Below are 19,948 nucleotides of genomic sequence, written 5' to 3' on the forward strand. Positions count from 1 at the left end.
AGCATACGACAAAGAAATGAATCTGGTACAAGAAGTACTCGATTTGGAGCGTAGCGACTATGAGAAATCCCAACTTGGCGACTCCAAGGCGGACGGACTTGGAAAAGGAAACGACAGCCGTGGAACATATTTCGTAGTCCTTATCAGAATGTTACTTCTCACTAGAATCAAATTATTGACCCAACGAGGCGCATATTTGCGGGTCTGGAAAGGACAAGGTTTACGACATTGAAAAATTATGCGCGGAATTCCTAGAACTCGAGATTGACGTCGAGGACTTTTGGGCACGAGGATGTGGAGCTCTGGTTGGAAGCGATGGTAGTTTTGTTCAGGATATAGATGCACTACAATCGTGCTTCAAGAGGCTCCCTGGCGCATTATCTCACTTGGCTTGTGCGAAAGACGATTGGCGTCGATGGGGTCTTTCGAGCCTTGGAAATCGCGCTTTTGGGTATGAGATCCAATATGCGAAAATCAAGAAGGCATGATTGCAACGTCATGACTATGAGCTGCTATATCAATTGGTAAACGCCTTTTGTCTTTCATTTTCACACTGGCGAATGTGCCCGAGGATGAGAATAGCAGACTTTCATACTTAAGGGAGCATGCATTTCTGAGTGATGTCTGTCAGGTAGCGATTAAAGAGCTTGGGAGGAGATCATGTGAAGTCGTATTTCACGTGATTGGTCAAAGTAAACAAAGATTAGCGAGAAGTCCATAAATTCAGACGCAGAACAATAGCAGGTTTTCTGTGCCGGCCGGCATTATTCACCATAGCCATAAATTACATATTTTCAATGATGGAATCGCTAGCGTTCAGCTGGAAACCTCATGAAGCACTCATGATAATGATCTTCTCATGGCTACCACGGCTGCTAGATAGAGGCTGATTCCTACCGGCCAGTAGGGTTACAAGTCTCTTTCTCTCCGTCCATTTTCATTTTATTTCAGAGCTATCGCATTACGACATAGCGACCTCATCCAGTCAATCAGGTATGCGTTTGGATATTCTGAAATCTCAAAGTGAGGCCTAGACAAATTTCTGTTCGAGCTAGCACACACTAGTATAGCTACCCACACAATGCCTACAGATATTTAGATTTTACAAAAACACTTCCACAACATATCGATCAACCACAAAATTACCGGACAAAAAGATGACTTCTAATGTGCTCCCCCGCTTCGAATCGACAACTAGCATGATAGCTACTTACTACATTATGTTCCTCCTTGGTTTATTGACATCTGCCGCAGGCGACAAGTACACCGCCCTCGCCAACCTTCTTCTGGTCCATTCAGTTATTTGGTTTCTTTTCGTTGCTATTTGTAAAGTGAAGGGAATTAAAGATCGTAGATAGGAGGATTTAAGGGACTCTGGAGAGCGGGAGAGGCTGTTGGATAAGAAATGGGACTCGGAGTTGGACATCGAATCAATTTGATGGCTGTATGAATGATCAAATTTTGGGGGTAATCGATTGCTGCGGAGCTGCGAGCATGAACCCATCAGTCAAGACACGAAAAATCCCACTTTCATCACCTCCATAATCTCCCCTTCACATACCACCTCACACACTCTCTCCTCACCTCACACCAGCCTCAATCCCATATATGAGTCCCAACCACCCACACACACCCACCTCATCAAGCACCACCATATCCCAATCCCAATCTTAACCCATGTCTCCTGTCCGCCGGGCCCCTAGCCTCCCGAACCGGTGCCGTTCCCATTCCTATTTAGTAGTTACATCGTACGCAACGCAAGACCTGCGTGATCGTGTACCTCCCTTTGAGAGATCGAGAAGAGAAGGTGTTCATTCTATGTTGCTTGCTGTTGGGATGGAACGTGAGGGGTGGGGTGTCTCGGGAGTTGAGTCTTAGGTATTGGGTTCGGGAAGTGAGATGAGATGAGATGAGATGAGGTGGGAAGTGGAGACATGGAAGGGGGAAAGGCGGGTAGCTGCATGGTGTGGGATGGAGGCTGCTTATGGGATGGGGGTGGGGATGGGGATGAGAAGTGTATGTGTGTCTGCTGTGTGGATGGAAGGGATCTGAGGGGAGAGAATGGAGAGGGGGAGGAGAGGGCAGGATAGATGGTTGGATCTTGGTCTTGGAGGTGTAGAAGGAAGATCCTGGAAAGTTTGGTTGGGAAGTATTGTGTAGAACAATCATGAAGAGAGAACCGACTCTCGATCGAGTTAAACCGGATTGGATGTTGAGGTCTGAAGCTCGTGGAGTAGATGATGCTGTAGGCAAATGATCTGAGACTTCCTGGAACCACAGTAACGATGTGAGATTGGATACATCGTTGCCTATCGTGCAGTTACTGCATGCCACGAGTATCTAATCGATCGATGTTGTAGCTCATGTAGTGATACATTGCCTTATCTCAGTGTAAGTACTTTCTCGATAAAGTACATAAGCTTGACAGACAGACATCAAGATCATCATCCCCTTCTCGCCGACATCGCCGACTATAATCTGGCTGTAATTCCAGATCTCCCTGAAAACTTCCCAGAGTGAGATCAGAGAGACAAGACATGACCGCGGAAGTACGTCCCTTGTCATCCGTCCGCATGCCATCTCATACCACGTTACTAGCCCTTCACCCGCATGATCTTGTTTCGTCACTGCGCTACACGATCTAGAGCACAACATGCGTCTTTCCGTTTCTAACGCGCGTTTGGAACACCCGTCACCTGGCTGTCCTGCTTGTAACGGGGTCGGGCTTTGAAGCTGCTGCGGAGTTTAGATAGAGTCTCAGATATTGAGATAACGGTAATAAAATTTGTTGTTTTGTTTCGCTAGCTGTGTAGGAGGGAAGTTGTGAAACGCAGCTTGAGCAGGCAATGGCCGGATTGAAGTGTGATGATGCGGGTCCAGATATGTATCGGATGAAAAGCCGGCTGGTATAATGCAAAGACCTACGTACTTCGATGCTGTGAGATGGAAGAAGGTGATGAGACCATGCTGTACTCTATATTGGCCATGTTTTCAGAATAGATCCGTATGCGGAGTCTTGAACCAAGGTCGGGCGGTGAAGGCTGCTGTGACACTGGAAGCTTGACTCAGGAAGATAGCGAGAGGGATGAATATACAGACCCCGGTATTTCCCATACCTCTTCGAAAGACCCTTGGTGTGATTGGAGCGGACGATGATCACTGTTATTTCCCGCGGCAAACCTCCTCATCATGTATGGGTTCGCACAGAGTTCAGCGTCCTCGTGTCACGAATGGCCGTCATGGACTGTAGTTCTCGGCTTCTACATTTTCCAGAAGCCTCTTACCGTCAGATAACCCAACCGTACGACCCTTCAGTAAAGTAGTTTGCATCTGTAATATAACTTAACGGGAGATATCGGAGATGACCACTGAAAATACCGAGATATTTAGCCTGTTGGTGTCGATTGCTAGGGCATGCGAGGATATTTCGCCGAGGTTGGGGGCCGTATATGCAGTATGTATGCAAGATAAATGACGTGCATATAAGAGGCATGTGGGTGCTGGGTACAAAGCTTTTCGTGCTGCTGGAGGCGTTGATTGTGTTCGTGCCTTGAGTTCGTAACTTCCCGAGACATTCAGCACTGAATGATATGAGAAGTGTGCGGGAAATTCTAGAAGTGAAGATCGGGACTCTGGACGATATTGGGGAGCAGAATTGGCGAGTTTTGAGAGTGCTATCATACAGTTAGTTTTCGCCAAGTCCGCTCTTATTCTTGGACCCGAGTGGAAGTGCATACTGAAGCAGTCATGACATGTCTGCAAATGCATACAGCATACCTCAGAAGCAGAGGCAGTCACAATACATCAAAGCTGTCGTTTGTGGTACCTTCTACCTCACCTACCCACAGGACGGACCGATTCCCTGGAACCCGAGACAAGAAACCGTCGTCATGCAACGAGCGGTTCACGCTGATGCCCTTGCTTTGTACTCGTTACTTCTGTCGTACATCCGGAGCTTCCACCGTATACACGAGATACTTGTGCATTCGGGGAGTGCTTCCGATGCACTGTACTGACGCGTGCTAAATGCCGAAGGTGCAGCTGGCACAGCATTTGCAGTTACTGCAGTGCTGTGTGAACGAGGCAGTGTAGCAGACCTGGCATGCGAGAAGCAGGGAACATCGGAGAAGCGGGGAGGAGAGCTTGTATAACCACACTTTTCCTCCGCGACTTTTCATGCGGATAAACTTGCATGAGAATGATGGATTGCATGAGGCAGTTCCGGATACTGGATCGGGAGTCCCATTGTTGACTTTCTTGGAATCGGATCAAGCGAGGGAGCAGACAAACCACGTCGTCGGCGCAATGCCTCGATTAGGACTCGATGTCCGGTTGACTTCCCAAAGATGTGGTTTGGGTACTTCATTGGGGAGTGAATGCGGCTCCTAGTAGATCTCGATCAGATCTTGGTGCGAATCTTGATATCATAGATCGTGATTAGTTAGCACCTTTGAGCTCGTGGACTTGAGTCGTATGTCATGAGGTCGACACGAAACCTGCTTCCCCTCAATCCGAAGAATACCATTTTGTAACAAATATCCCGATCAGGTAAATCTTTCAAAAGTGCAAAGTCGATCCCCGATATCCCCGATTTCACTATCCCATGAGTCCATGATAGAAAGTCGCTATGACCCCTCCCCCACCTCGTGCTCCCTCCCCCATGGATTTTGCCTGTCATCCTGTCATCCAACAACAGCATCTTCAATCAATAACAATTAGCCAGTTGGGCCAGTGAGCTAGTGAAGCCAAGCCCAACGTCGGCGATACACTCACAAAAGCAAAAAAGTAACGTCCAAGAATAATACCCCTTTAGTACATGCAAGTAAGGTTATCAAAGGTTCTTGAACTGAAGTTTAGCGCTGGCTTTCAGATCGATACCTGAATCGCATCGATCCCTCCCGTGCTGGCGCGCGATCCAGATTACGCCAAACCCCGCCACGGGGCGCGTCAAGTCAGTAAAGTGTCGAATAGGTGGTGCTGAAGGGAACGCCACCAGATTCCACAAGTGTCTTGTTTTCTTTGTATCCGTACGGTTTCCGCGCCGTGGCTGTTGTGCGGGACGGGAGGGGATGTTTGAGGGGTGGGTGCGATAGTGAGCAACGGAGCGGAGCGTAATTGAACGACTTGGATGGTTTCCTGATGGGAAACAATACATTCTTCTCTCTTGAATCCGGGCTCGGGCGATAGGTAAGAGCTGTCACTTCCAGCCCCTTTGCTCTCCTCCCGGCATAGCAGTCTAGAACCCCTCCAATTCTACTTCTCATATCGGGTATCAGGTCTGCCTCATCCATGCCATGTATTGATATCGATTTCATATCGGTACGATACGACACTTGTGTTGCTCTGTTCCAAACATTAAGGCTGGTATCAAAGCAAGGGGAATCTCTATTTCGACCTCGAGTACCACAAGATGCTTGATCATCAACGTGCACCAACCTCAACGGCTCCGAATTCAACTAGAATAGAGACAGCCGGTACTTGAAACAGATCACCATTCCATCCGACGTCAACGGCGAAGAGAACCAGTCCCAAAATACGGAGTACGAAGGTTCGAAATAACCCTCACACGAATCCACGATATCGTCCGTCTTAAGTGTACAGCCGCGCTGTCCGATATCTGGGGAAGTAAGTGCAAGTGCAAGTGCGGGTGCGGGAAGCCGCAGCAGTACTACCGGTAGTGGTGAGACTGAAACCGAGACTATCAGAAAAAGCCAATCTCTCGAACCTGCACGATCGGACAAGGCATGGCATGGCATGCTTTCCTTTCCTTTCGGGTCGTTCGTTTTGAACGGTCCGGCCGTCTGATCCGATTGATTGATTGATTTTGACTATTGGATTATTTGATTTAGTTCTTCCAAACATCAGACAGATGGCGCAATCGCTGCCTGTCTCGCCTCTTATGCTTTGTACCTGACAGCTGGAGATCGACATTCTAGTATCCCGAATTCAGCTCGTCTAATCTTTACTGCCCAAAACGGTGATATTCGATGCCCTCTTTATCACCCAAGGTATACTACTCTACACTATTTGCTCAATTCAGTCATCTATTATGTGTCAGGCTCCTCCATCCCATCCAATCAGAAGCCTACCTACTTCACGTGCCATACATAATTCAAACATCACACAGCACTGTTTATTCCCAGCGTGAAGCTCACCTCACCTCCCTCATCAGACCTAGCCTCCATACTCGAGTCCCTCCTACCTACTTCCCCGGCGCTGTCCTCCGCTCCGTACGAAGTACGAAGGATCTCATTCATCCCACCCTTGTCCTTGAGCCCCCCCTGCCTCAACCCTCCACCCTCCCTCAACCCTCAACCCTGAGCCCTGCCCTGCAAGCGCGTGCTCGCCGTGCGCGTGGCACTCACAGGTCTTGGAGCTTGAAGGGGGAGGGGCGCCCAAAAGCGATGAGTTCCGAAGTATTGGGATGTTCCCTGAAATTCGGGTTGAAAGGGTTGAAAAAGCAAGAAGCAGAAGCAGAAGCAACACATCCCGTTGTTTCGTGCATGGCATGGCAGGGTGTGGCATCGATCGCATGCTGCAAGATAGATAGAAAGGAAGAAAGCAAGCAACATTGCTGTATCAGCAAGCAATGAACCAGCAAGCATCTGTGAGTGAGAAGGTAAAAGGTCCGCCCGGGGCAGAAAATGAGGGGGTTTGTTCAAGATCGAATGGAAAAGACCGCTTTGTTCATTTATTCAATTCATTGATACTTTAAAATCATGAAACAGAAATAACTTTCTCTTCCCTCCCCTCCCTCCTGCCCTCCTCCGCTCCACTCCCTCCCCAGAAAATCAATCATTTTGTTTCAAGCTCAGCACAAAGGAAAAGCTATCTGAGCCAGCCAGCGAGGCCAGCCCAGCCTTCGCTCGGCGTCATTCCGTGACTGCAAATCACCGAGAGATGGGGATACAGGGCACAGGGCACTGGCACTGACTGCCAACTGGTGTGTGCATGCGTGCGAGCTTTGTTCCCCTTACCTTGTCTTGTCTTGTCTTAAGCTTCCCGAGACATCATCACGGGTAACCAGGTTTTCGTACCGTATCGTACGGACAGGCCGATAAACCGGTGGCAGAGCAAATCAATTTGGCAGGATAGGACGTGGAGTGGAGAGGAGAGTGGAGAGTTGAAGTACTGTGCGTGCACGTTCTTGAATCGATTCATGATATACTCCGTAAATTTACTTCCGGACAGGAGAGATGGGGCTGTGCTTTATCGGGGAGGCCGCCTTCCTTGCGGAGAGGTAATTTATATTTTGACGGGACGGGATGCCATGGGTTGGGATGGGATGGGATGGGATGGGGATGGGGTAAGATATGTACCTATGCATGGGTTTCTTCAGTAGTCCGCTTTATTCTTGATGCCAATAATAGTATGGAGTTCACCCGAGGAGAAGAAGCAGGCTCGGTAGGATGCCATTTATTCATTCATTTCATGCTCTCCCCAAATGTCGGGATCTCAATCCCTCTCTCTTTACTTCGTAAATTACCTAGTCTTGTCAAGCCTCGCCTTATTATTGCCTCGAATCTCGAATCTCGGCAAGAGGGAGAGATAGAAAGACAGATGGATAGATGGATATCTTCACATGGGTTCCTTTATCTTCTAACCGAACTTTCCTTTTCACCTTTTCACCTTCTCCTTTGAGGTTCGTTGCTCGTTCGGCTGTACTTGTACTGTAATCTACAGCAAAAAGTTAAAAAGGTCAAAAAGTCAAAACATACTATCAAAGTTCCGGGGTACGGTACACGGAAAGTTAAAATCCCCATCCCCATCCCCATCCCATGTCGTGGGCTCCACATGCTACCCGGGCGAGATATCCTTGGCCCTTGACCTCGGCCTTGGTTTGGGGGGATTATTGGTCTTAAGGGGATTATTGCTGAAGTTATCGATCAGAGAAAGCCACGGGGTATGAACGTGGGACAACGGGGTGGTTTCTTTGTTTCGTTATTGATGATCTCTTCTTTTCTTGTCTCCTGGGAAGGATATTCCTCAATGCCTACTACCATCATCATCGTTGCACTCTCAGCGATAATAACCCTATCCTATCCCAGCACCAGCACCAGCACCAATACCAGTATCATATCGTTGAAGAAGAAGAAGAAGAAGAAGAAGAAGGATAGAAAAACGATAGAAAAGATGGGTTCGGAGTTTAGTTCCGTACTTGCGAGGTTGCGAGGTGAGACTTCTTGTAACTTGGATGGGGCCGGCGCTTGGGGAGTGAGTGGATATTTAAGTTTTTTGTTTTTGGATTTTAAGGGTTCTTACTTTGAAAAGAGGGATTTGATTGACTTTTTTTTACGAATGACGGACTGACTGACTCGATTTTGATTTTGCTTTGGATGACGATGTCGGTGCTGTGCATGTGCAGTGCAGTGAACTCTCTTTGTTGTGAAGGTTTGGGTTCCTGCTTTTGAATGACTGGGTGGTTGGTGGAGTGGGGAAGGTGATGGGTGGATGGATACGTTGAGCAAAGTGACGACGACGTACTATTGCTTTGGAGAATTGAGATGGGAGGTATTGAGATTTGTTGGATGGGATGAGAAACTGCTCTCTGGTGTGCATGTGGTTTTCACACTTTTTGGCTCACATGATCCTTCTATCAACACTAAACTAAACCAACCCTTCATGAAATCTACAACAACCATATATTCGCCAGTGCCAGTGTCAAATCCCTAAACCTGCCACCACCTGCCACCACCTACCTACCCGCAAAGCAAACCCATGGAACAAATCGCCCCCAAAACCTCAACTCCAATAATACTTATTAATCTACCCTACAGTACCTACCTAAATTTTTTTCTTCAGATCCGCCAAATCCAATTGGATACCAGACGGCTGGAACTCACACATCCATTAAGTTACTGTATGGATGAACGTCGCATCGCATGTATAGTGAGTGGTTCAAGGATGGAATCCTGCGAATGTCATGGATGTATAGTACTGTATTATACTCTGTGTTTTCTGTTCGCTGACTAGCTGGCTGGCTGGATGCATGGAGAGTGGGTGATGAAGAAGATCCCGTGGAGATTTCACGACCTGCTTGAGGAGTTACTGTGTGACTTACCTTGGTCCTTGGATGGAAGGTGGTGGGGATTTAGTTATGGGGTGGTTTTATATTAGATTATATTATAGGCAGGACTTGAGGGAGTGAAGGATACAGTACAGAAACCTGACTGACCGACAGACTGCAGACCTCCAATTCCCCGGACATAAAGATAAGGTAGGGAATGGGGAAGAGGTGGGTAAGGTACTGTAGAATCCATTCCCCACTAGAGATGGAAAAGGAAGGAACGGTAACTGCGGTACGGTACGTTCGGGCACGATACATACCTTACACCACCCACCCTGCACTCCTGCACGTTCAAGTACAGGTTTCTTTCTTTCTTTCTTACGCAGTAGCGTGACTCGAGATGTGCAGCGGAAGGTGAGCCGGGCAGAGATTTGACTAGGTAGGTAGGTAGGTAGGAAGGAGACTCAAGACTCGAGATACGGGTGTCATATCATATCATACCTACACACCTCGTGATCTCTGCAGAATTAAATCAGATACGTAAATACCTACCGTACCTAGGTATGGCCGCCCCCATGGAATAATCTACCTACCTACCTACGTACAGGTAGGTAGGCGTGCTCGGATGAGGTTAAGTTAAATGTTGAGGTAAATAGATGGGATGGATGATTAGTAAAAGTATTTCAACAACATGCACTTTTGGGGACCCACAAGCTAAGGTAGCTAGCTAAAGAAAGAAATACAAATACAAATACAAATACCTTAGAGAATGCCTAATCGATCTCTGATTCCTGCGCATAAGGTGGTATTGAATTATTCCTGGAGATCACCCTTCTTTGTCTCTCGAGAGCGAGAGAGCGAGAGAGGCTTTCCTTTTTCCGGATAAGTGCAAGGGGGACGGACGGCTGGGCTGGCCTGAATGAGGTAACCACTAACGTAGCAGCGGGACGGCGGCAGGCAGGCAACGGGGAGGGGGACTTTGGAGATTTTCGGGCTGGCGATGCTACTGTGCTGCTGTACAAGTATCGCGGATTATTCGCGGGGCAGAGAGGAGGGAGATGTTTGGCTGGATGGGGAGGTGGTCGCCGATAGGGGAGGGGGAGGGGACGGACATGGCTACGGTATGAGGATGGTCTGCCACGCGCGAGAGAGCGATCTGAGCAGATCTGGCTAGAGGGCGGCGGCCGTTGTCACTACTGTACAGTACACCTCTTCAGATTAGGTAAATTATTAGTATTGTCTCTCCAGTTGTAGTGCCTCCCTCCACAGCGTGGACGACAAAGACATGGGCTTGGTTTGGTTTGGTTTGGTTTGGTTTGGTTTGGTTTGGTTTGGTTTGGTTTGGTTTGGTTTGGTTTGGTGGTGGCAGGTGTACGCAGCGTATGGTGGTGGTGGTGGTGGTGGTGGTGCTGAGAAGATAATGAATGCAAAGGTTCGAATAAGTTAAGGCTCAAAGCTCAAGCCTCGGTTTCAGTCTCCGGTAGGTATCGAATGGTTCGCAGCCCCCATCTGACAATGGTTCGTCGCGGCGTGAAGCTGGCTGACTACTTGACTTGAGTTGACAGATTTCACTTGACTTGACTTGACTTGACTTGACAGAGTTCCTCACTTGACTCAAATGCCATGCCTCCCTCACTACTGTACCTACTACTGTAAGTACTTGCCCTGCTGCTAGTCATCCATGCCGTTCCATGCCTATCCCATGTTTGAGTAAGTCTTTGAGTAAGTCTTTGAGTCTGGCCATGCCTCTGGCCATGCCTCTGGCCATGCCCCTGGCCATGCCCCATGCTCTACTTATGCCCTGGAGTGAGATCCCACCAACCAGCCATCTACAGTAACAACAGCCCACCAGTTCCAGGCCAAATCCCTTCTTCCGTCTAATTCCCCCTTCCCTACCCCCCTACCCCCCCTCTCCCGCACCCACGCAGCTTAGCCTTGCGCCCCTAATCCCAGACATCTCGTGCGCCAATCCACTCAAGACCACCCGCGCATCCACACCTGTACAGTACTGTACAGGCATCTGTGCAGGTCTTCAGGCCTGTCTCGCTGCTGCTTGGTTGGCTTTCACTGTGTGCTCCGTCCTGTACTCTCCACCCCGGCAGGCCAGGCCACCACGCTGCCCCCTTGACTGCGCTATGCTGCTTTCATCATCCCCGTACCTACGGTACCCAGTACAGGGCAGGGCAGGCAGACTGCAATGTGCAAGACAGCCACCGCAGCCAGACGGGAGGGAATCCTTCTACGGAGAGAACTGCACTGCACTGAACGGCCAGCATACCTACAGTAACAGCCTTTCTCTCCACGGACTGACTGTGGTCTGGCCAGCCTGGAAGTGACGGTCTAGTCAAGTCAAAAAGTCAACCTCCTGAACTAAGCTTAAGGCAATACTGGAGTTCTCCTACTGTATTTATATACTCAAGCCAAACCCCTCCATGCCAAAATTCGATCTAGACGCACTCACCCACGCTCGCTTTTCTTTTAGTCCGAGGAAACAGATTGGAACGTTTGAGAGGAAGAGAGAGAAGACACCGGGAGTCGGGACCCAGCCTGACATGAGCTATCGGCCTCAGCGACCAATCACCCTGCGCTGGAACGACCTTTAGTGTTGCTCCACTCGGCAGCCGTCAACCCACCCACCTGGCAGCGTCCACGCTGAGCCTGAGCCTGAGCCTGAGCCCGGCCGCTGTTCTCTAATCGGCGCACTAGGTAAAATTCACTGGAGACTTGTTCCTTGAAGCGGCAGTGTGGTGCAGCGCAAAGCGACGCAGCAGACGAGGGAGCGAGCACGTTCACACTCTGTTCGGGTCTACTACTGTACTCAACTCAACCGTCACCTCGAGCGAACTTTACTTTACTTTACTTTACTTTGCTTCACCTCACCTCTCCTCCACTCGAGAAGATCACCACAACCATTCGAGGGATATCTTCTTCAACTTCTCACTCACGTCACTCGACGTGTCTGTTGCTTTGACATCCCTCCCTCCACGATCAATCCCTTCCCTTCAATCCAGTCCACTACTTGGCAATCCAGCCCCCAATTGGCCTCGGCCGATTCCATTTCTCACCACCAACACTCCTCCTTCCCAACGTCTCTGCCTCTCGCAATTGCAGTCGCAATGGCCTCCCCACACGTCTCCCAGAAACTCCCTGCCGGCCTGGCTGGCGTTCTCAACAAACCTGACGAGCATCGCGATTCCGCCTACTACTCTTCAAAGGATGCCTCGAGTAAGCGTGAGCAAGGAATCGTCTTCTACATTTCGAACGTCACTGACAGCAGCAGATAATTCCACGCAATCCAGCAATGGTGCCCCAAACCTTGACCCTCGTCTCTCGCGAGCTGATTCCTCGTCCGCGACCGACATGACCCCTTCTCCCATATCGAATGGCCCCAACACACAGCCATTGAATTCTCCTGCTTCCGGCGCCATGAGCGTCGCCTCGATTGTTTCTCCTACAACATACAATGGCTTCAACCACCAATTCTACGATCAGAGTCAGGGTCAGGGTCAGTGTCAACAGAATGGTCATATGGGTGATTCGCGCAGAGAGTCGGTAGACAGCAGACTGGGTGCCAACTTTGGCGACATGAGACTTGCGAGTTCACCTTATGCGAGCGCCAACCCCTCCACAACCTCATTGCAGAGCACATTGGCCCAACAACGAAACCCAGGATCCGCTCACCCCGATCGAAACTCTGGCCCTTTCCGCCTGTCGAGTGGTTACCAGCCCAACTACGCACGCCTGCCAGATTCCTCTCACAATTCGCGCAACGCTCCGCAGATTACGGGTCCGGCTTTGGGTGCTATCGCACGCGCTCCTGAACCTACGAGAGGTCAGGCTTGGGCTTTCCCTGAGGAGGAGGTTCAGAGAATTCCGTCGGCTGCGAGACCTAGTGATGATATTGGCAGTAGACAGGGAACTTCGTTCTACGATGACTCGAGACGTAACTCCTATGCAGACTCGATCGCTAGCAGCCAGTACACCACCGAGTCGCGTCTTCCAGCTGGTCAGCGACGTCTGGATGATGGTGGCCCCATCGGAGAGTATGGTAGGGAGTCTTCTGAATTTCAGATGAACACTCATCACCACAGCCTTCAACATAGACAGGTTTCCGAGCTGGCAAATGGTGAGGGTGGTTCTCCGAATAGTTCGCAACCTTACTCTCGGACCCCAGAATTGCGTGTTTCTCACAAGCTGGCGGAGCGAAAGCGGAGATTGGAGATGAAGGATCTGTTTGATACTCTCAGAACTCTCCAGAGCGTTGAGAGAGGAGCAAAGGCTTCAAAGTGGGAGATTTTATCAAAGGGTATGCATTCTCTCAGGTGATTTTTGTCCATGTCTAACGATTAATAGCTATTTCTGAGCATGAGCGCCAAACCAAAGTTATTGCAGAGCAAAAAAATCAACTCTCTCGTGTTGAATCTCGCCTTCAGAGACTAGAGCATGAACTCGATGCCGCACGTCGAGAAGCCAATGATCTTAGACTTGAGAATTCCCAGATGAGATCAGAGATTGCTGTTCTTCAGGGACATTCGGCACCTTCGTACCACCAACCACCACCTCCCGTTTCCCAGCAATACAGTCACAGTGTGCAAGGCGGTGAGCAACAGCAGCAACTGCCACCTCTCCGAAGTATCCCAGGTCCTGAGGTCATGAACGGCGTCCAATACCAACATGACCAACGTCCCAACGGTTATCGTCCCGCCGATCGATTCTAGTCTGATCAACGGACGAAAAAGATTTTCTGCTTACGATCTTTGCCTTGCCATTTAAGGTTTGATCGCTGTCACGTTGTCCAATCACCACAAATATTAGAGACGGTCGGGTCGATCACACGTGGCCCATCTACGGTTGCGATCTCATTCCACGTGGCCCGTGCATATCGTGCGTTGCAGCATTTCGTTATCTGCATCCTGTTCCGATGTCACCACATCCCCTCCTAGGATTCTTGAGCTCGTCTCTGAAGATGTACGATTTGCGTATACTTGTGTTACTACTTCTTTCTCTGACTTTCTTCATTCTTCCGCCGGTATCTACGGTGGCTTATGACGGTGTCAACTCTTCGGGATTTGACTCGTCCTTTTTTTTCTTTTCATTTGTTTGTTACCAAAAAACGGCCTTCGATCAACGGCGTAATATGCATGAATGGCATGGGTAATGGCGCTATGTGTGTGTGTGTGTGTGTGTGTGTGTGTGTGTGTATGTTTGGATTATATTTTCCATTCTGGGGAAACGGCATGAGATGGCTCTTCTATTCTGTTCTTCTCTCTCCGATTCAGTCCACTTTCTTTGGATCTAAGCTATGATGCGGTGTGGAAAACGGAAAAAGGAGGAGTTGCTTGATGGATTGATTGATTGATTGATTGATTGATTGAGCGGGTAGGGTGGTGTAGTGTGTTGGGGATTGGGGATTGTGATTGGGATTGAAACTCGGAATTGTCATTGTCATTGTCATTGTCACTGGGTTTGGGATGGATTTGACTGGCTGGATTAGCTAGCTAGGCTGGATTTGACTGGCTGGATGGATTGGGGTTTGGGAGTGGGTTGACTTGGGTTGATTTGGGTTGGGCTGGGACTTAACTGGACAGAACTGGGCCGGACTGGACTGGGTTGGGTTGGGTTGGGTTACCTACCTATGGCGTTTTGATATACCCCCGTGTGTGAAAAGAATCTTGTTTCTCTCTACTCGAACTGAAACTCGAACTGGAAATTCTTGCTCTTGATCTTGAATTCTTACTTGTGCGCTTGAACTCTTGACTCTTGCGTGCTCCTGTTCTGTCTTTGTCTTTGTCGGGACCGTTGAAAATCATTGAAAATCATTGAAAATCATTGAAAATCATTGAAAATCATTGAGAGCGTTGAGATTTTTGAGATTTTTGAGGGTTTTGAGGTTATTAAGTGTTTGTTCATACGCAGTCTCTCTCTCTCTCTCTCTCTCTCTCTCTCTCTCTCTCTCTCTCTCTCTCTCTCTCTCTCTCTCTCTCTCTCTCTCTCTCTCTCTCTCTCTCTCTCTCTGCTGATGCTGATGCTGCTGCTGATGATGCTGATGCTGCTGCTGCGGCTGCTTTACTGTTTAATCTCATCTCATCTCATCTGATCTGATCTGGTGTTTTGTTCTTAGAAAGGGTACTTACTACGCTGTTTTGAGATTTGAGATTTATATATTTTACGGCGTAATGGTTTGGTTTGGTTGGTTGGTTGGTTGGTTGGTTGGTTGGTTTACTAGTAATTGGGTGGCTGGGTAGCTGGGTAGATGGGTAGATGGGTAGATGGGTAGATGGGTAGATAGGTAGCTGGGGAACTGGCTGGAGAGGTGAGGAGGAGTAGGAGGAGGAGTAGGAGAGGAGGAGGGAGTGTGTATTTGGGGAGTCGGGGAGTCGGGGAGATGGTGAGGAGTAGGGGATGGGATGAGTAGGGGATGGGATGATAAAATAATCGAAATACATAAAGAGTTGCAAGACCTCAACCAACGTACTTTGGAAATGGGAGTTGTCCCTCCCTACCTGGGATTTTTGCGTGATTTTTTTTTGGGGGGGGGGGGGGGGGGGTCTTGTTCCTGTGTGTGTCTTTGGTGGTGTGGTGGTCGTGGGTAGTGGGGAAGGGAGGGGAGAGAGGGTTGAGAAGGAAGGGTTGTTGACAAGATAACAAGACGGGCTGGTGGGGAGGATTGGTGTATGTATGTATGTATGTATGTATGTATGCAGAGGAGGGTGCTGAATACTGAATGCTGAATAAGTACCTATGTATCTATATATCTATATAACTTGTAGTGAAGAGGTTTCAGTTTGAATGTTAGTTTGCCGTAGTGGCAGGATACGTAAAGTATGGGAGGGAAGGGGAGAGGAGGGGAGAGGAGGGTTAGTGTGACCTATGTATTTATGTATCTTATAAAGAGGACTGTATTGTGTTATCTTGCGTTATACTTTATACTTCCCGTCATGCTGTACTGTGCTCTGTACTCTGTGCTCTGACGGCAGAGTGGATGGATCAGAGTTCCGTCTTCGCGGTAGGTATGGACCAGAACCAGAACCAGTTCTTAGGATTAGGATTGTGTTACTGGGTGATTGGCACCGTCTGTTTTATTTGGATTCTGGAATTGGAATTGGCTTTGAGAGGTGTTGAAGTAAGTTTCGGATAGGAATCAAGTAAGGTCTGAACATACGGGATAGGAGGAGATAGGTGAAGGTGAAGATATCACAATCAGTGTTCTTGGTGCTTCTAGGCAGATACGCGAGGAGACTTTTGTGAGAGTAGGGATGGATGAGAAAGATGGATTGTGAGATTGGACCCGTTGCAATTTTGTTAGGACAGTGTGGTGTTTTGTGGTACGGGTTAAGAGGGCCAGGGAGAGGGGGGTTTATTGATAGATAGGTAGGTGATAAGAAATGTGTAGGTATTTGGCTTCGGCTTTGAGGGTTACTCGGGTTGTTGAACCTAAGTAAAGTCTAGAAAGGGCAGTTAGGGCAGTTAAGGTTGTTTAGTAGTGCTGTGAAGATAAGCGACGATATGTTTATTGAGATGTTGAAAGGAAATATCGAGTATTAGTACCGTTCTTTACAGTAAAGATTAACGGTAGGGAGGTTATTGACAGGGGGGTGACTGGAATTGTTTAGGTGTCTCGGGTGTTTGGCGTTAGCTTTGAGGAGTGTTGAAGTAAGCCTTAGATATCTAAGTAACGTCTGGAAAGGGCATTTAAAAATGACGATCGCTGTGAGTGTATTAGTGGTGCTGTGTGACGATAATTGAAATAATTACTGGAATATACATGAGGGATATCGATCATTAGTGCAGTCTTTTGTGTTAAGGATTAGGGGTTTGTTGATACTGTAAGTGACTGGAAATATCTGTGTGTTTGGGTATGGAGGTGGCCGCTGAAGTTGCAGATGAGCTTTAAGAAATGGAATTTGGAGCTGTCACAGTCTTTTGGTAGTGCCGTAAAGACGATGAATGGGATGTATATTAGAACATTGATAAAGAAACATCGACTACCAGGGCAGTCTTTTGTCGTAAGGATGAGGGGTTTGCTGATACTGTGGTGACTAGAAGCCATTCGTCATTTAGCTGTGAGAGGTGTTGAAGTGAGCTTTACATACCTAAGTAGTAAAGTCTGGAAAGGGCAGTTGAAGATGGACATGTAGTAATATATTAGTGCCGCTGTGAAGATGAGCGACGAGATTTGTTGGAATAGTGAAACGAAAACATCGACTCGTTGGAAATTCTCATCCTTCTATCCACAGAACTTCCTGCTTGGAAAAAAAATTATTCTCGAAAACTCGATCGAAAGAACAGAACATGCTATAATTATGGCATAGTAAGTGGACTGTGTTGTGTATCAGTCTTGGGATTGTAATAATCGGCGATTGAGCCTGCTTGTCCATTTGGCTCTAAAAGCAATGGAGCTACAGATGAGCTCTAAAAATGACAGTTAGAGAAAGCTCTCGCAGTCTCTTACTGATGCTATAAAGATAACTGACGAGATCTCTAATAGAATAATAAAAACAAGCATTAGTACTTGCAAATTTCATCCTTTGCTCTATTCAAATTGCCTTCTCGAAATTCCTTCGCGAAAATTCATTCCAAAAGAAAGGAGGTGTCCTCGCGCAAGGTCCATCAACACCACTCCTGAAAGGGATTAGCCCGCCAAAATAAAGTGGAGCCGACCCTGTCGCGGAAAGGGAAAAGTCGAAGAAAAATAATCTCGATGCTATCATCATCTTTCTCTCACACTTACCTCCCCTTCAAACATACCTCTTCTTCACATCAACCACAACAACTTCTCGTCTTCTGTACCGGCATTTCTCGAGATATTACTTGAGTCCGCTCCTTAAAGCTCTTCATCATGTAAGTTATACTTTCTGTGGATTGGAATGGATGGTGTTGTGTGTTGATTCCATTTCATTGATGGATCGATTCGATCAAGCTGCAAGCTAGCTACCATTGTTTGATGCATTGAAATAGAAGACGTGAAGTCAGAGCAACTGAATCAAAGCTAACCTCCCCGTCCCAGGCATTTGATCCGCCGCTCCGTCTTCCGCGCCGCCTTGTCGTCAACGACAAGCAGCATCCGCACCCTCAACACCTCCACCCCCTTCGCCATCCGCTCCAAGACCCAACAATCATCCATCATCGTACCCTCTGCATTCAGACGCTACAGTGATGATGCCGCCGAGAAGAACAACAGCTCTTCAGAATCTGTCCCTACTTCGGATGGTGAGAGCAGTGCTGTGAATAACGCTATTGACTCGGCTTCTGACTCGGCTCCCTCATCGTTTGGTGGTGAGTCCGAATATGCTCCTCGTGAGCCGAGACAGTACAACAATGATCGCAGAGGTGGCGATCGTCCTTCGTATGGTGGTGACAGAAATGGAGGTGGCCGAGGAGGATTCGGAGGCCGTGGTGGACGAGGAGGCTATGGTGGAGACCGTGGAGGAGATAGATATGGCGGTGGTGGATATGGAGGAAATCGTGGTGGAGATAGCTATGGCGGTGGACGAGGAGGTGGCATGCAGCGTGATGGTGGACGATCGTTTGGTGGCCCCCGTGCTGCCCCAGCACCTTCGAATGGTGTTTATGTTGGGAACTTGTTGTTTGATATCACTGCTGCGGATCTGGAGAAGACCTTTGGGGAGTTCGGTGCGATCAAGAAGGCCACTGTCGCTACTGATGCTAGAGGTTTGAGCAAGGGGTATGTGCACATTTTTTCTTGTCCCTTTCAAATCCTTAACTTGTGCAGAATTTGCATGGGACATACTTTGGATGTCTGGCTAACAGGACCACAGATTCGGCTATGTTGAGTTCGAATCAGTCGAGCAAGCTTCCAAAGCCATCGAAGCCAAGAACGAGTCCACCCTCGAAGGTCGCCGCCTCGTCGTCAACTACATGAACATGACTCGCCGCGACACATCAGTTACCAACCCACCATCCAAGACCCTCTTCATCGGCAACCTCGCATTCGAGATGTCCGATGCTGACCTCAACAAGCTCTTCCGCGACATCAGAAACGTCATCGATGTCCGTGTCGCCATCGACAGACGTACCGGCCAACCTAGAGGATTCGCCCATGCTGATTTCGTCGATGTGGACAGTGCTGTCAAGGGTAAGGAGGCGTTGGTTGGAAAGGAGGTCTATGGCCGCCAGTTGAGAATCGATTTCAGTGCTGGAAGCAGAGAGAGCCGTGGTGATGGTGGCGTCCCAAGAGAGAATCGTCACCAAGCATTCTAAGCTGCTTGTCTCGCAGTTGATAGGAGAGTGTGAACGATGTTGTCCGGGTGTATGAGGTTGACAGACAGAGTGTATGATGGGTACAACAGCGTGATAAGAGTTGAGAGTGAACTATGGCGGGTGTATTAAAAGTTGCGGGATTGGTTGGGAACCATGGCAAGGAGTGGCATTTTCTGGATCTTGTGTTTTTCGTCTTTCTTGCCTGGTCTGGTCTGGCTCCCCCTTCCTTCTACAACACCTTGTCTTAAAACTCTTTCTACGATATTTGTAAAATAGGGGAATTCTTTTTGGACCTATCATTGTCTGCATGCGTGCATGGCGTGTTGGGCTCGGCTTTTTCTGATCCAGATCAGGCAGGGAAGAAGAGAAAGACGGGAAGCAAAGAAAGGGTAAGGAAGAAGGAGACTTCATAGATATAACTCCGCTCATGGCTTGTACGATGGATGGATGGATGGTTGGGCTTTCATTTGTTTGTTCGGTGGCTGCATATATCTATGCAATGATGATACCGTAGTAAGAATTATTGAGATACCGTTTCCGCATTTTCATTTGACTCCTCCATGGCTGACTTGAGAGATCAATTATGAATCTGGGACCTGATTTATTCTCCCTACAAATATCGTCTGCTGGTATCCTTAGTAGGGAAATAATAACTCCATGTAAAAGATAAATCCATCTCTCTTCCTCACCTTGACAGATGTAAACTTTCTTTTCATGTGA

General features: G+C 48.3%; 4 protein-coding genes across 5 annotated transcripts; 2 read left to right on the forward strand and 2 right to left on the reverse strand.

Moving 5' to 3' along the window:
* Positions 1-3,342: 3,342 nt before the first annotated feature.
* Positions 3,343-3,768, reverse strand: ONS95_005349 (uncharacterized protein; the record flags this gene model as incomplete). The annotated part of the gene is made up of 2 exons (XM_058498753.1): positions 3,343-3,674; positions 3,738-3,768. 2 exons carry the CDS (start codon positions 3,766-3,768, stop codon positions 3,343-3,345), a joined length of 363 nt encoding a protein of 120 aa, XP_058351018.1.
* A 1,184-nt stretch (positions 3,769-4,952) lies between these two features.
* Positions 4,953-5,315, reverse strand: ONS95_005350 (uncharacterized protein; the record flags this gene model as incomplete). Its single annotated transcript, XM_058498754.1, has 1 exon — positions 4,953-5,315. One exon carries the CDS (start codon positions 5,313-5,315, stop codon positions 4,953-4,955), a length of 363 nt encoding a protein of 120 aa, XP_058351019.1.
* Positions 5,316-11,353: 6,038 nt separating this feature from the next.
* On the forward strand, positions 11,354-14,860 carry ONS95_005351 (uncharacterized protein). Of its 2 annotated transcripts, none has more exons than XM_058498756.1 (3): positions 11,354-12,232; positions 12,288-13,313; positions 13,361-14,208. In XM_058498756.1, the coding sequence occupies exons 1-3, from the start codon at positions 12,124-12,126 to the stop codon at positions 13,723-13,725; spliced, it is 1,500 nt and encodes a 499-aa protein (XP_058351021.1). In that variant the 5' UTR covers positions 11,354-12,123; the 3' UTR covers positions 13,726-14,208. The 2 variants fall into 2 exon arrangements, with proteins under 2 accessions (XP_058351021.1, XP_058351020.1); XM_058498755.1 differs by having other exon boundaries at positions 12,177-12,238; positions 13,361-14,860.
* Positions 14,861-17,645: 2,785 nt separating this feature from the next.
* Positions 17,646-19,943, forward strand: ONS95_005352 (uncharacterized protein). The gene is made up of 3 exons (XM_058498757.1): positions 17,646-17,848; positions 18,015-18,692; positions 18,787-19,943. Coding segments are annotated over exons 1-3 (1,122 nt in total). The 5' UTR covers positions 17,646-17,846; the 3' UTR covers positions 19,229-19,943.
* Positions 19,944-19,948: the final 5 nt, after the last annotated feature.

Source organism: Cadophora gregata, assembly GCF_030347475.1.
Source record: "Cadophora gregata isolate MNR1 chromosome Unknown scaffold_16, whole genome shotgun sequence".
NCBI lineage: Eukaryota > Fungi > Ascomycota > Leotiomycetes > Helotiales > Ploettnerulaceae > Cadophora > Cadophora gregata.